At 38.5% G+C, this 17,561-nt stretch overlaps 1 protein-coding gene across 1 annotated transcript in view; it reads right to left on the bottom strand.

The window, feature by feature from the left end:
- LOC138852408 (receptor-binding cancer antigen expressed on SiSo cells) overlaps positions 1–17,024 on the bottom strand; it is a 39,608-nt gene extending 22,584 nt beyond the window's left edge. Inside the window, exon 1 of the mRNA XM_070082912.1 lies at positions 16,801–17,024. Within this exon, the coding sequence (XP_069939013.1) occupies positions 16,801–16,896 (96 nt within the window). The 5' untranslated portion in view covers positions 16,897–17,024. The remainder of the gene's footprint in view (positions 1–16,800) is intronic.
- Between the last annotated feature and the right edge of the window lie 537 nt (positions 17,025–17,561).

The raw sequence follows: 17,561 nt of genomic DNA, 5'->3' as shown, positions 1-17,561 counted from the left end.
CAATAATTCTAGCGGCTTCAAATCAAGCAGGAGAAAGCTGGTAGGCCCACATGTGAGAGAATGGGTCTGTGTGGTCAGTGTGCACCATATAAAAAAAAAAATCCTGCAGCATGCAGTGCATGAGAAAAAAAAAAAGACCGTTTTTTTTGTAATAAAACACCGACTTTGAGGTGTATTTTCGTATAGTATTTATCATTGTATTCTTGTTTTCATGGTTTCATGTGATAAAATGGAAAACACATTACAGAAATAGAGATGATTTTGATTAGTTTCACAATGAAAATGACCTTGAAATTGAGCTCAAAGTAGCGGAAATGTTCGATTTTTACCAATGTTCAAGAGTAAGCAAATCAGACCACACGTCCAATACACGTCAACAGGGGAGTCTAATATTCTTTCACTAGTGCACTGATGTTATTTATACCATGTTTACAATGATGCGGTAGTCTGCATAATAGTAAATGTCCTCTTTTTTTATATGAATAAAAAATCAAAATAGAAAGCAATAGTAATATAAGAGGGGCCTAGAGATATTACTAATGAACAGAGGATATGTTATTTTAGTGCCAAGAATGTCTACATTGTTTATTCTGGACCCTATTTTGAAATTGGCCTCTTTTTTAATTTGCATGAAATTGGCCAAATTGCCAATTTCTGACCACTTTATTGGGTAGTTCAAATTGGTAAATGGGCAATTTCTTGTACTCAACTGATAGAAAAAATGGAGTTCTAAAGAAGTAGCTATGAATTTGGTCAACTGGAACAACAGAATTGACCAAAAATAGGGCTCAAAGTCGGCGAAATAGCCGATGCGTATATGTTGCCGAGACTAACTTCGCGGGACCTTAATTCCGTGAGTTTTCGACCAAATTTCGTACTTTTAGTGTCATTATCATCGGGAAAAGATTCTCTATCATTTCACAAGAAAAAATATTTTTTTTTTTCCAAAAAATTTTGCAACATAGAATGACAGTTTCAGAAAGGGGCTTGCGACAGTCAAAGGGTTAAGGGTTAACTCGTAAACGGTCCAAACGTGTATATACATTCACTACCCCAGTGCCCCAAATATTTTGAAAAATAAAAAAATCGTTTTTTTAATGAAAATAAAGAGCACATTTTTCTAAGTGTTATAGGATAAAAAAAAACAAACATTAGGGTCAGTACTTATAGAGATACGAGGCCAAGAAGTTGGCACTGGATGCTCACTTGACAGCAACATCGAGTCCTGCTGCTTGCAGAAGTGTTGCCAATACACCTTTTTTCTATTTTTCATATTATTTTATATAATTTATGTTCTGATAATTACAATTTATAGTAGTTCTTGTCATTCCATAACCAATCTTTGTTTTGACACTAGTATTAGGTACTGAAATTGTGCTCAAATTGTCACAAACACACTGACAGGTGGACATTTACACCTGCCTTGGTCATTTACTATTGTCTTAGAGAGTTAATACTACATGATATTAGTGAATCCCAGGTGTTTGCTCTAGCTGGTACTCATTTGAACTGGTGCTCCCACAAGGTACTACGTGGTCCCAGAAATTTTTAAGATGGTGCACAGTGAGTGTTAGAACCTATTCTATGCTGACAAGGCATCTCAGGCCAATTGTGCCAAATTTGAAGGCAGGAAAAATAAAATGTATATAGTATACGTTTGGGGCACTAGCGGTAAAAACGTATACAGTGGACCCTCGCCTAACGAACGCATCACATAACATTAAATCCGCCTACCGATACATTTTAACGCAAAAATTTTGCCTCGGCTAGCGCTAAAAAACTCGCTCAACACGATTCGTTCGAGACGCATCCATGTGCGGCCTGAGTCTGCCTCACTTGTTCCGTGGGTGCCAGTGTTTACAAGCCAGCCGCCGCGGTTGCTTCCAAGAATACAATCAGAACAATTCATATTATCACAGCCTTTTTAGTGATTGCACCTGCAAAATAAGTCACCATGGGCCCCAAGAAAGCTTCTAGTGCCAACCCTACAGCAAAAAGAGTGAGAATTACTATGGATATGAAGAAAGAGATCATTGCTAAGTATGAAAGTGGAGTGCGTGTCTCCGAGCTGGCCAGGTTGTACACAAAACCCCAATCAACCATCGATACTATTGTGGCCAAGAAAACGGCAATCAATGAAGCTGTTCTTGCCAAAGGTGCAACTTTGTTTTTGAAACAGAGATTGCAAGTGATAGAAGATGTTGACAGATTTATTGGTGTGGATAAACGAAAAACAGGTAGCAGGAGATAGCATCTCTCAAGCGATCATATGTGAAAAGGCTAGGAAGTTGCATGACAATTTAATTAGAAAAATGCCTGCAACTAGTGATGATGTGAGTGAATTTAAGGCCAGCAAAGGTTGGTTTGAGAGATTTAAGAATCGTAGTGGCATACATAGTGTGATAAGGCATGGTGAGGCTGCCAGTTCGGACCACAAAGCGGCTGAAAAATATGTGCAGGAATTCAAGGAGTACATAGACAGTGAAGGACTGAAACCTGAACAAGTGTTTAATTGTGACGAAACAGGCCTGTTTTGGAAGAAAATGCCAAGCAGGACCTACATTATTCAGGAGGAAAAGGCACTCCCAGGACATAAGCCTATGAAAGACAGGCTTACTCTGTTGATGTGTGCCAATGCTAGTGGTAATTGCAAAGTGAAGCCTTTATTGGTGTATCACTCTGAAACTCCCAGAGTGTTCAGGAAAAACAATGTCCTCAAGGCTAATTTGTGTGTGCTGTGGAGGGCAACCAGTAAGGCATGGGTCACTAGGGACTTTTTCTATGACTGGTTACACCATGCATTTGCCCCCACTGTGAAAAATTATCTAATTGAAAACAAATTAGACCTTAAGTGCCTCCTGGTATTAGACAATGCTCCTGGTCATCCTTCAGACATGGCAGAGCGACTTTCTGTGGAAATGAGCTTCATTACGGTCAAGTTTTTGCCTCCTAATACCACTCCTCTCCTGCAGCCCATGGACCAGCAGGCCATTTCCAACTTCAAGAAACTGTACACAAAAGCTATGTTTGAAAGGTGCTTTGTAGTGACCTCAGAAACTCAATTGACTCTAAGAGAGTTTTGGAGAGATCACTTTAGCATCCTCAATTGTGTAAACATTATAGGTAAGGCTTGGGAGGAAGTGACTAAGAGGACCTTGCACTCTGCTTGGAAGAAACTGTGGCCAGAATGTGTAGACAAGAAGGATTTTGAAAGGTTTGAGGCTAACCCTGGGAATCCTATGCCAGTTGAGGAATCCATTGTGACATTGGGGAAGTCCTTGGGGTTGGAGGTTAGTGGGGAGGATGTGGAAGAGTTGGTGGAGGAGGACAATGAAGAACTAACCACTGATGAACTGCTAGATCATCTTCAATAGCAAGAGGCCACACCTGAGGAAACTGCTTCGGAGGAGGGGATAGAGAAATTGAGGAAGTTGCCTACTTCAAAGATTAAGGAAATGTGTGCAATGTGGCTTAAAGTGCAAACCTTTTTTGATGAAAATCACCCTCGCACAGCTATTGCAAGCCGTGCTGGTGACTATTACACTGACAATGTTGTGAAACACTTTAGGAATGTCATAAAGGAACGGGAGGTACAGGCCTCTATGGACAGATATGTTGTGCGATAGAGGTCCAGTGACTCTCAAGCTGGTCCTAGTGGCATTAAAAGAAGGGAAGTAACCCCAGAAAAGGACTTGCCACCTCAAGTCCTAATGGAAGGGGATTGCCCTTCTAAACACTAACACCATCAACACTCTCCCCTCCTCCCATCCCATCAATCATCACCGGATCTTCAATAAAGGTAAGTGTCATGTAACTGTGCATGTCTTCTTCAGTTTGTGTGTGTATTAAAATTAATATTTCATGTGGTAAAAATTGTTTTTTGTTCATACTTTGGGGTGTCAGGAACGGATTAATTTGATTTCCATTATTTCTTATGGGGAAAATTAATTCGCCTAATGATAATTTCACCTAACGTTGAGCTCTCAGGAACGGATTAATAGTGTTAGGCGAGGGTCCACTGTATATACGTTTGGACCGTTTATGGGTTAAGCATAAAGGACGCATCACCAAGTATTAAAACCTCAGTAAATGTGCAAATATATATACAGTGGAACTCTGAGTTTCAGCCATAATCAATTCCAGAAGCTAGGCCTAAAGTCGAAATGGCCTAAAGTCAAAGCAATATTTGCCTTAAGAAATAATATAAATCCAATTAATTCGTTCCACCCAAAAATATTCTCAAAAAATCCATTTTTTTAAAGAATAAATACTATAGTTTTACATACAGAAAACAATGAGAAATAAATATAAAGCACTAATTTTAATGGATAAATGAACATTTAAAAAAGTTTTACCTTTACTGAAGACTCCTGTTGGTGTATGAGAGAGGTATGAGTGTTTGTTTGGAGGCAGGACAAGATAGTCCTTCAATATGACACTAATATCAACTCTACAGCTTATTTATCTAGCGCAATTCATCTAATATGACATAATAAACAATACTAAGCCTTAAACGGTCCAACTGTATATATACGTTCTCTCGCGTAGTGCCCCAAACATGTATATACATTTAATTTTTCATTCAAAATTGGCACGATAGGCCTAAGTCGCCTAGACATGAGAGAATGGGTGTACGCACTCAGTGTGCACTGTATGAAAAAAATTAGGGACGCCTGGGTACCACATGGTAGGTCCAGTTACATTCTGCTCCATCTTGGCTCAGCAACATGGCACATCCTCATGATTCACTCACGCCTCGTCGTATTAACACTCTACTATTCGAGGAAAGTGATACAGATCGTGAGTTTAGTGGATCTGATACCAATGGGGCCAGTAATATTCAAGGAATTAGTGAAAATGTCGACGATAACCCAGATGACCCTCAGCCCATCACCTCTGGGGTAGCCACACCTGTCCTAGGGCCAAGCACCTCAGGGGTAGCCAGTGTGGCCAAAGCAGACCCTAGGCCAAGCACTTCTTGGGTGGCCAGTGTGGCACACAAGACCCTGGGCCAAGCACCTCTGGAGTGGCGAGTGTTACCCATAGGCAACTTCACAAGAGGAAACTATCATTTTCCCGGTGTTTTAGTGATGGTGATGTACGTGACGATGAGATGGATTTTATGCCATTCTAGGATTCGTCTAGCGATTGTGAAGTTCATTATTCACAAGAGAAGCATACTTTTAGGTGTCGTCATCTACATTCAGGCAGTGTGCCATATGCAGTCCCCAAGGGTCGTGGCAGGTCATGCTCCAAAACCCCGGCCACTGATAGTGAAAGTGATCATGAAGGAGGAAGTAGTGGTGGGTGGCACGGTGCCTGGACCACATGGCGCAGTGGGTGGACAGACAAAGGACCACTCGGCATCCCCTCAACCATGTGCTGCCTCCACTCCTGTCCCTCCTCCTGCTCCTCCTCGCCCCATGCCACAGGTCCACCCTGCACCATGTGATCGTGAGTGGTATATTCATGCCACAGCCTTGTGATATTGATGCGAGTGGAAGTGGTATCCAGCCAGAATGTCCCCTAACGAATGAGTCTACAGTTAGATTATTTCCAGTTGTACCTTGACGAGCCTATAATGAACTTGATAGTGACCCAGACAAACAATTATTACCGATATGTCATGGACAACACAGCAGAGGCTGGAGAATTGTCACGGCTGCACAGGTGGAAAGACACAACAGTGGCTGAAATGTATTTATGCCTTGCCACTGTCATGCTTATGCCACATATCTATAAGAAAAATATACGTAATTACTGGTCCACAGACAACTTCATCAGTACTCCAGTTTTCCATGACCTCCTTCCCTGCAACAGATTCACTCTGTTGCTACGAATGTTGCACTTCTCAGACAGAAATACGCCGAACAGAAATGACCTATAAAAAATCCGAGAAGTGCTTATGTATCTGAAGCAGAAATTCAGTGCATACTTTTATCCCTTCAAGAACATTGTTGTTGATGAGTCCTTGATTCTGTTCAAGGGATGCCTGTCATTCAAGCAATATATACTGAGCAAACGTAATCACTTTGGTATAAAACTTTTTGTTATGTGTGACTGTGAGAGTGGTCTTGTGTTGGATGTTATTGTATACACCAGGAGAAACACTCGATGATGACAGACGGATGTTGGGCATTTCCGGTGATGTTATTCGCAGGATGATGGAACCATACCTTGGCAAGGGCCATACATTGTACACAGACAACTGGTATACAAGCCCTATGCTCGCTGATTTCCTACGTGTGAACAATACTGATATATGTGGAACAGTGAGAAGGAATAGAAAACATATGCCAAGGTTCAGTGGAGGCAGTGTTGAAGGTGCAGTGCAAGTGTTTCATGCTAATGACATCATGGCACTGGCATGGCATGACAAACAGGACGTGACATTGCTGTCAACCATCCACAGAAACGAGATGGTACAGACAGACAGACTGAGCAAGTTCAACAAAGAACCTATTGTAAAGCCAGCTGCTGTCATGGACTATATGAACAATATGCAACTAGTTGACAAGTGTGACATGATGATAGGGTTTGTTCACTGTGTATGTAGGAGTCGCAAGTGGTATATAAAACTGTTTTTTACCTTGTAGACATTGCAGTGCTCAGTGCATTCAATATGTACGAAATAAAGACTGGAAAATGACAACATTTTTCAGAATTCTCTCTGAATGTTGTCAAACAGACAGCAAGAAAGTATGGTACCACACCTGTACCTGCCCCTCAACAGCAACTTGTCCCACAACCACAGCCAGTGGTGTAAGTGCCAGACCGAATCACTCCTGTCACTATCTGGTACCAATACCACCTACACCAAAGAAGAATTCCCAGATAAAGAGATAAAGTGTGTTGTGTGTGCTACCACCAAAAAACGACCCCAACAGCGGAAGGACACATGATTCATTTGTCACCAGTGTGGGGTGGCACTCTGTATGAATCCATGCTTCATGGAGTATCATACAATCGTGGAATTCTAGAAACTTAAGTGGGACATGTAAATATTTGTATATAGTTGTAGATAGTTAAGAAAGCCTAGGGGACAAATTGATTTATCAGTTAAAAACAGAGAAGGGGAGTTAGTAGATGGGGAGATGGAGGTTTTGGGTAGATGGCGAGAATATTTTGAGGAACTTTTAAATGTCGATGAAGAAAGGGAGGCCTTTAATTTCATGCATTGGCCAGGGAGGTATATCATCTTTTAGGAGTGAAGAAGAGCAGGATGTGAGTGTGGGGGAGGTGCGTGAGGCATTACATAGAATGAAAGGGGGTAAAGCAGCTGGAACTGACGAGATCATGACAGAAATGTTAAAAGCAGGGGGAATCATAGTGTTGGAGTGGTTTGTATTTTTGTTTAATAAATGTATGAAAGAGGGGAAGGTACCTAGGGATTGGCAGAGAGCGTGTATAGTCCCTTTATATAAAGGGAAGGGGGACAAAAGAGATTGTAAAAATTATAGAGGAATAAGTTTACTGAATACATCAGGAAAAGTTATTAGGGAAAGTTAGTAGGGTTATTATTGAAAGAATTAGAGGCAAGACAGAATGTAGAATTGCGGATGAGCAAGGAGGTTTTAGAGTGGGTAGGGGATGTGTAGATCAAGTGTTTACATTGAAGCATATATGTGAGCAGTATTTAGATAAATGTAAGGAAGTTTTTATTGCATTTATGGATTTAGAAAAGGCATATGATAGAGTGGATAGGGGAGCAATATGGCAGATGTTGCAAGTATATGGAATAGGTGGTAAGTTACTAAATGCTGTAAAGAGTTTTTATGAGGATAGTGAGGCTCAGGTTAGGGTGTGTAGAAGAGAGGGAGACTACTTCCCAGTAAAAGTAGGTCTTAGACAGGGATGTGTAATGTCACCATGGTTGTTTAATATATTTATAGATGGAGTTGTAAAAGAAGTAAATGCTAGGGTGATCGGGAGAGGGGTGGGATTAAATTATGGGGAATTAAATACAAAATGGGAATTGACACAGTTACTTTTTGCTGATGATACTGTGCTTATGAAAGATTCTAAAGAAAAATTGCAAAGGTTAGTGGACGAATTTGGGAACGTGTGTAAAGGTAAAAACTTGAAAGTGAACATAGAAAAGAGTAAGGTGATGAGAGTATCAAATGATTTAGATAAAGAAAAATTGGATATCAAATTGGGGAGGAGGAGTATGGAAGAAGTGAATGTTTACAGATATTTGGGAGTTGACGAATCACCAGATGGATTTATGAAGGATGAGGTTAATCATAGAATTGATGAAGGAAAAAAGGTGAGTGGTGCACTGAGGTATATGTGGAGGCAAAAAATGCTGTCAATGGAGGCAAAGAAGGGAATGTATGAAAGTATAGTAGTACCAACACTCTTATATGGGTGTGAAGCTTGGGTTGTAAATGCTGCAGCAAGGAGGCAGTTGGAGGCAGTGGAGATGTCCTGTCTAAGAGCAATGTGTGGTGTAAATATTATACAGAAAATTCGAGTGTGGAAATTAGGAGAAGGTGTGGAGTTAGTAAAAGTATTAGTCAGAGGGCTGAAGAGGGTTTGTTGAGGTGGTTTAGTCATTTAGAGAGAATGGATCAAAGTAGAATGACATGGAGAGCGTATAAATCTGTAGGGGAAGGAAGGCGGGGTAGGGGTCGTCCTTGAAAAGGTTGGAGGGAGGGGGTAAAGGAGGTGTTGTGGGCGAGGGATTTGGACTTCCAGCAAGCGTGGCAGAGCGTGTTAGATAGGAGTGAATAGAGACAAATGGTATTTGGGACCTGACGATCTGTTGGAGTGTGAGCAGGGTAATATTTAGTGAAGGGATTCAAGGAAACCGGTTATTTTATATAACCGGACTTGAGTCCTGGAAATGGGAAGTACAATGCCTACACTCTAAAGGAGGGGTTTGGGATATTGGCAGTTTGGAGAGATATATTGTGTATTTTTATACGTATATACTTCTAAGCTGTTGTATTCTGGGCACCTCTGCAAAAACAGTGATTATGTGTGAGTGAGGTGAAAGTGTTGAATGATGATGAAAGTATTTTCTTTTTAGGGGTTTTCTTTCTCTTTGGGTCACCCTGCCTCGGTGGGAGACAGCCGACTTGTTGAAAAGAAAAAAAAAAAAAAATTGTAGATAATAGAATGTGATTCAGCCAGGTGTGCAAAATCACCTGTCAGTGTGTACATGTGTGTTTATGACAATATGATGATAATTTCGTATATAATATTGGCGTATAAACAACAATTCGCATTGAAATAAAAAGATTTACTATAAAACATAATTATCATATCATGAAAACCAAGAAAATAAAAAAAACAATGGAAGAAGACAGTAAATATGGAGAATTTCTGCAAGCGGCAGAGCTCTATGTTGCCGTCAGCTGATTGCCAAGTGCCAACTTTGCTGCCTCATATCTCGGTAAGTACTGACCCTAAAATTTTTTTATTCTAAAACATTTAAAAAATGTGCTCTTTTTTCTATAAATTTTTTTTTTTTTTTTCAAAATATTCGGGGCGCTGCGCAAGTGAATGTATATATACGTTTAGACCATTTAAGGGTTAATAACATAGAAACATGATATAATACTCTAGAATGAATAAAATTTGTCATATGTCTCTCTCTCTCTCTCTCTAACCAACAAGTGTTGCTGTGTTGTTTGTTGCTGGGTGTATAAGGGCCACTGAAAGATAAGCCTTACACAGTGGTGGTGATGGCGGTGGCAGAGACAGCGGTGTTCTCAGTCACCCTATATAACTCCAACAACATTGGAGGAGTCAGTTTCGTGCTGTCCTTTTTCTATCGATTAATCGCTTAACTTACTTGCTACACTGTTACTGCTACACTTTAGCACTGGCTGGCGCTATAGCCTTTATCGACTCGTCCTGCTTTAGTATTGTACATATCGTAGAATCACTGAAGTAGGCACATTCTCCCCGCTCTTCCTTCTCCACTTTGGTACTTTGCTACAATTTTCTTCTTCAATTCTATCGTGTTTCTCACTTTCTTTACCAAAAAGCTGCCATTATAAAGTTTCGTTGGGTCCATGGTGGCTTATTTCAGTCACAATCAACAAACAAGCACTAAACACAATGAATTTATTGTGAAATGTTTGGATGAGCACGCAGGGTAGTGTTCACTCTAGGATAAACAAAGCTAGACTGACTCACGATGCCTGCGTGGGCAGGAGCGGGCAGGCGGACAGATCTGGTACGCCGGCCGAAACACGGAGCACAGGCTGAAACTTGGGACAAAATATAGCCCAAAAAAGCAGTCAAAACTCGAAGCGGCCGATACTCAGGGCAGCCGAAACTCGGGGTTCCACTGTATTATAATCTTGCATGGTACGTGTTTGAGTTTTGGTATGTGTGGGGAAGAGGCGGCATAATGCTTTGACTAGCACTATACTCATCTACCATGACATATTTTTGTTCATTTTCTGATTTGATGTGCAGTTCACTTTCACCAATGTCCCTCCCTATTCCCCCAGACATACAGCTGCTCCTTCCAGCAAGATCCAGGAGTTCTTATCTTAGCCAATGGCCCCTAGGAAAGACAAGAAGTCCATTCAGCAAAGTTTCTGTTTTGTGGCCCTGGTTCTACTGCTCTCCAGCACTCTTATCAAACAGTTCAGTTTCCAATCAGTAAAATCCTGCATGTCAAAAACTAATATGACATAATCAGAGAAATTTATTGAGAAAGAAATAGATTGGCAAATGGCATTTATTTAGATTTCAAAAAACTTCAAGATTTCCTTGGAAAATATTTATCTTGAAAAATGTAAACAATGATATGAGGAAAAATGCCCTTAGGAAAAAATGTCACTAGCAAGATCCCACAAGAATCAGTACTTGCTCTGATAATGTTCTTAAATTATGTAGTATATGAATAACTTACCAGAAGGAATAAAAAACACTACATAAGCACAATTGCAGATGATACAAAAATCCTATATGAAATAAAAGAAAATGACTTAAAATTCTTACAAGAGAACATTGATAAATTTAGCAAATACAGTAGAATAACTGATAAATAATGGTTTTCAATGATAAGTACTACAGGTCCGCCATCACAAATCTGGCAATCAGTTATTCGGTTCCTTCAGTTATTCGGCACTAATTTTGGCTAGCATAATTTCAAATTTCCAGGGTCGCCACACCAACCTGCTGGTACTGTTTGGTGCATAAGTCATTCCAATTTCTTTTTCTCCATTTATTGTTTTAACCTGCTTACTTTTAGCCCTAGCCATGGTTCCAATGAATAAAAGAAATGTTTCTCATTATGTAAAGCACCTACACAGTATATTATCCATTAAAGATAAGGTGGCTTTGAAGCCACTGTCAGTTGCCATGAACTCAGTCTCATGAAGCAGGAGAATATGCTTTATTATTATGCTAATATCAACAATACAGCTTATTTGCCTATCACAATTGATCTAATATGACATAAGAAACAATATAAATAACATAAAACATGTTAAATACTCCAGAATGAATAATATTTGGCATAACACCGACAGAGTTATGAAGAGGATATGGGAAACAAATACCATTCTCCTATCCTTGTCTTGGGGGCTTATATTAGAGAAAATGGAGTATAGCACAGGGCTAACTATGATATACACTCGTACTCCACCATAAACATAAAACAAAAAAGTTATTTTCTCTCTATAGATTATCACACATAGCAGCATATGTGTAGAGAACCTAGGATAACCCCAAAAAAGTCAACGTGGCTTATTTTTAGTACCTGGCTTGGATTAGCCATATATGATTTTTGGTAAATATTCGATTCCCAGCCAGGGTAGAAACATTAGGCGTGTTTCTTTACACCTGTTGTCTATGTTTACCCATCAGTAAATGGGTACCTGGGTGTTAGTCGACTAGTGTGAGTGTTATCCTGGGACACTGACCTAATTTTCTTGAAATACTCAGCATAAGTGCCTTTCTATACAGTAGTATGTCACTCGTATTGTAGATAGTGACCCTCGTGTTGTAGATAGTCTTAATGACCCTTGTGTAGTAGATAGTCTTTTTAGTATGATAATAAGATGTTATCTTCATTATAGAATAATAAGAAAATATTATAACATATTATAATAATAAGGTAAAAGGACCCAATGGAAATAAGTCACTCTGTCTGACTTTTTTGGGTTATCCTAGGTTCTCTACACATATGCTGCTATGTATCATAATTCTATGTAACTGTATTTGTGTATACCTGAATAAACTTACTTACTGATGTCAGCTAGGCCTGTATACCTTGTACATGTACGTGTAGTAAATAAAGATATTATCATTATTATTATTATTATTATATTATTATTATTATTATTTTCTCAGTTGTTTGTTGGGTTATCTTATTCAAACTTGGGCAATGTATGATGGAAAGATACTTCTTCACGTACACCAAAAACGAAAGAAATCAGACCATAAATAGCGGAGTTCACTTCTCAGCCATTAGCGGCCGCTTAGCGGTATATTTTTGTATGGTTTTAATGGTTATATTCTCATTTTTTCGGTCTCATTTGATAGAATGAAAGATATATTACAGAAATAGATATTATTTTGATTGCTTTCATGATGAAAAGTACCTTGAAATTGCACTCACAGTAGAGAAAATGTTCTATTCTTTAGCGAAGCTCAAGAGTAAACAAATGACATCACCGTCCAATACCTGTCCACCTGCCAGTCCAAATTCCAGTACGGAGTCAAGAATGGATTGACATTATTTATACAATTATTACAATAATGCAGTAGTCTGCATAACAGTAAATCTTTCATTTTTTTTTGTGAATAAAAATTCCAAATGGTAAGCAAGAGTAATATAAGAGGGGCCTGTAGCTGTGACTAATGAACAGAGAAAATGTTATTTTAGTGCCAGGAATGTCTGCATTGTTTATTCTGGATCCTATTTTGAAATTGGCATCTGTTGAAATTTGTGTGAAATCGGCCAAATTGCCAATTTCTGACCACTTTATTGGGTAGTTGAAATAAGTGAATGGGCGTTTTCTTGTACTCAGTTGACAGACTAGAAGTAAATAAGTTTATTCAGGTATACACAAATACAGTTACATAGATTATCATACATAGCAGTGTATGTATAGAGAACCTAGGATAACCCAGAAAAGTCAGACAAAGTGACTTATTTCCAGTACCTGGCTTGGGCTTGCCATATATGATTTTTGGTAAATATTTTTTTTTCTCGGTTGTTTGTTGGGCTATCTAATTGAAACTTGGGCAATGTATGATGGAAAGATGCTTCTTAACGTACAACAAAAATAAAAATGACGGACGATAAATAAGGAAGTTCACTTCTCAGCCATTAGCCGCCTCTTTGCAGTATATTTTCATATGGTTTTTATGGTTGTATTGTCATTTTTTGGACTCACTTGATATAATGGAAGATATATTACAGAAATAGACATGATTTTGATTGCTTTCATGACGAAAAGTACCTTGAAATTGAGCTCAAAGTAGCGGAAATGTTCGATTTTTGCCGATGTTCAATGAACTGTGTAAGTCAAGTTGGTTAATTTTATTAAGTGTATTCTAACTTAACCACTCTGTAATTTGGCAAACTCAGTAATCCGGCACACTACAGGTCCCAATGATGCCGGATTTGTGAAGGAGGACCTGTATATGGAAATGGTAGGAAATGAAACAGCTTATAAGACAAAAAAAATACACAGTAGATTGTTTAACTAAATATAACAAACATGTCAGACAAAGAAAGGAATCCAAGAGTTATTACCAACAGAAGATTGTTACCAAAAGATCATACAAACAAAATTGTTAGAAATTCATATGATACAATGGTAAACCATAAATAACTTTATGATACATTAAGTACAGTAGACTGTTATATTACGCGGTAGTTACATTCCTGACAACTCCCTGTTAGGTAAATCCGTGTTAGATAAACTGAAGAACTTATGGGAAAAATAGGATTACGTTCCAGGGAGCAACAAAAAAGCCAAACAGTTTTTTTTTTTAGACCTCCAGATCTCACAAAAATAAAAGTGAATATGCAATTGTGGTTCATTGTCGTGATGTACACTGGAACCTTGGCTTACGAGTGCCCCACCATACAAGTTTTTTAGGATACGAGCAGTCGCTCGGTTGATTTTTTGTTTCTGGATATGAGCAAAAATTCAAGAAGCAAGCTTCCCCGTGAAGGGGAAGGTTGGGTTTAGCGTTTCCCCATTATAATGATAATAATAATAATAATTATATAATATAATAATAATAATACATATAATATGTAATACATACAATATAATAATAATACTATAACAATAATAATAATACGTACTTCTTCTTTTCTTCTTTCAACGTACCAGCCGTATCCCACCAAGGTGGGGTGGCCCAAAAGGAAAAACGAAAGCTTCTCCTTTCAAATTTAGTAATATATACAGGAGGAGGGGTTACTAACCCATTGCTCCTGGCATTTTAGTCACCTCTTACAACACGCATGGCTTACGGAGGAAGAATTCTGATCCACTTCCCCATGGAGATAAGAGGAAATAGACAAGAACAAGAACTAGAAAGAAAATAAAAGAAAACCTAGAGGGGTATGTATATATATGCTTGTACATGTATGTGCAGTGTGACCTAAGTTTAAGTAGAAGTAGCAAGACATACCTGAAATCTTGCATGTTTATGAAACAGAAAAAAGGACACCAGCAATCCTACCATCATGTAAAACAATTACAGGCTTTCGTTTTACACTCACTTGGCAGGACGGTAGTACCTCCCTGGGCGATTACTGTCTACCAACCTACTACCGTAATACGTACTATAACAACATAATAACAAGTGAGCTTCAAAAGGCCTTCACTAGATGGCAGTGAATATCACAACAACGCAGGAGAGGGAATGGCTGCCTCCACTTGTCACATAATGACATATTTTATTCATTCTAGAGCATATATCAGTTTCTATGTTATTTACATTGTTTATTATGTCATATTAGATCAATTGTGATAGATAAATGAGCCGTAGAGTTGATATTAGCATTATATTGAAAGTATTTTCTCCTGCCTCCTGAGAGAAGGAATTCTGCTGGAATGGATTAATAGCATTTCACTTAATTTAAATGAGGAAAACTGACTCAGCATACAAGCAGATCGGGATACGAGCTAAGTCAAGGAATAGATTAAACTCATAAGCCGAGGTTCCACTGTATTATGTTGTTTTTACTGCTTAAGACTACAAATGCAACAGAAATAATAGTATTTCTTACCTTAAATTATGGGTGTTGGTGTTTGTGGATGATTGTGAAGAGAGTGGAGAGTTATGTTGTGGTCCTACTGGGCTGAGGTGGATGGTAGAAGTTTTGGCACTGAAGTTGATGGTTGTACTGGAGTGTGCATAAATTTTGTAATGGATTTCTGTTCCATTTTACCCCACAGTACATTATACAACTGAAGGTAAGGCATCAGCTGCTCGAGACACCATTTCAAGGTCCTCTTCAATGAAAAAGTCTAACTGTAAGTAAGTCAATAAATCAGTCCAGTCAGTCAGTAAATCATTCTAGTCAGTCAGTCAGTAAATCAGTCAAGTCAGTCAGTCAGTCAGTAAATCAGTCAAGCCAGTCAGTCAGTCAGTAAGTCATTCCAGTCAGTCAGTCAATAAATCAGTCCAGTCAGTCAGTAAATCAGCCAAGTCAGTCAGTGAATCAGTCAGTCAGTTATTCATCACACAAACTCATATATTTACCTCATTCTTTTTTAACTGCAGTGACACTTCATTACGGCTGCAGGCTATCTTTTGTCTAATACCTCTACTTTCTTCATTAACTCTAAGACTTAAATGCTTATACCTTTTCTTGTCACTTTCAGCACCACTGGTATGCCTATTGGGTGCCATGATTGCTTGGCAGATACAAGATATGATAATTAAAAGATCAAAACACAATTCACAAACACAGCTAGCTCCTAAGACAGAATGGAAATGAACAGTATTCATGAAGGCTGGGATGGTGGTGGCAGGAGTGTTGGGGGTGGTAGGGGATGGTGGGAGGTCTCCCCCACTGACCCACAACAAGGTGGCAGCTTGAGCTGGGGAAATTTTTCCCACGCCTGCAAACGGAACTGTGTAAAGTTAATTTTATGAAGTGTATAAAATTGTGCTGCAATTTTTCAACAGTGCAACAACCAAAATGTGGCAAATAAATCCTTGTAATATAATGGTCTACTGTATATGGACAGAAAAATGCTAAAAAAAAAAACTATATAAAATGTATGTTTAGTCAAAACTGGAATCTGCAGAAGCAAAATAATAAATGTTCCAAAAAGAGTAGCAAAATGTATCACAGAGTTTTTAAAAAATAAAAAGTTATGATAATAAATTGAAAAAACTAGAAATGTCCTCAATGACTTAAAATATTAAAAAATATGGCAGGTCATAGAGGGACATGAAAGTATAGAAAAAGATGATTTATTAATACTTTCAGAAGGGAGAATGAAGAGGCCATAGTTGTAAACTGAGAAAAAGTAAGAGATGGTAGGACACTAGAAAGATTTTTTCAGAAAAGTGGAACAACAGAATTGATTACATGGGATGATAGTATGTGGTGCAACCAGTGGAAGCAAAAAATACATAATTGTTTACTGAAGACAGGACACCACAAACACAACTCTGTTCCTGTAGTTACAAATAGGTACAGTAATTGTTTGAAAAAGAAAAAAATAACATGCCTGAAGATGAAAATTAATTAGCATCTTATATTATTTGTTCTTCTCTTCCTCAGCCTCCCAGTAAAAAAAAAGTATAAATAATGTTTAGAAAAAGAAGTTTACAGTTAAATTCCAAACTTACTTCAAAATAATTTGGTTCAGGTTCAGGTTCTGCCACAGGCTCTTGCAATTTTCTTTGTTGATTGAGTCGGTATTGGTTGATTTGTTGTTGCAGCATAGACTGCTGTGGTGATAATGAAGTCCTTCCTCCACCATCACTCACCACAGATGATGGCACATCCCATGAGTCCCAACCACCAAGACCGTCGTCATTTTTCTGATTAATAACAGTCTAGATTTATGACTTCCATATAGAACTCAAGTATGCATCAAGGTTCTAGCACCTCAGTTTTAAGGAAAAAAACTGGGGAGGGGGGGTGTACAAAAATAATTAATACATTTGATAGGTTGAAATCCTTACACACTGAAGGCCTACCATATACTTTATTCCTAGTAATTCACTGCATTAAGAACGAAACACTCAGGAATTATTTTTTTCTCAATGAACCGGCTGTATCCCATCAAGGTAGGGTGACATAAAAAGAAAAACGAAAGATTCTCTATTTAAATTTAGTAATGTATACAGGAGAAGGGGTTACTAGCCCAGCATTTTAGTTGCCTCCTATGATATGCATGGCTTATGGAGGAAGAATTCTGATCTGCTTCCCCATGGAGACAAGAGGAAATAAACAAGAACTAGTAAGAAAATAGAAGAAAACCAAGAGGGGTGTGTACATATATGCTTGTACATGCATGTGTAGTGTGACCTAAGTGTAAGTAGAAGTAGCAAGATGTACCTGAAACCTTGCATGTTTATGAGACAGAAAAAGAAACACCAGCAAT

The sequence above is a fragment of the Cherax quadricarinatus genome, chromosome 8 (genome assembly GCF_038502225.1).
Source record: "Cherax quadricarinatus isolate ZL_2023a chromosome 8, ASM3850222v1, whole genome shotgun sequence".
NCBI lineage: Eukaryota > Metazoa > Arthropoda > Malacostraca > Decapoda > Parastacidae > Cherax > Cherax quadricarinatus.
This window is presented reverse-complemented; position numbering and strand designations above follow the sequence as displayed.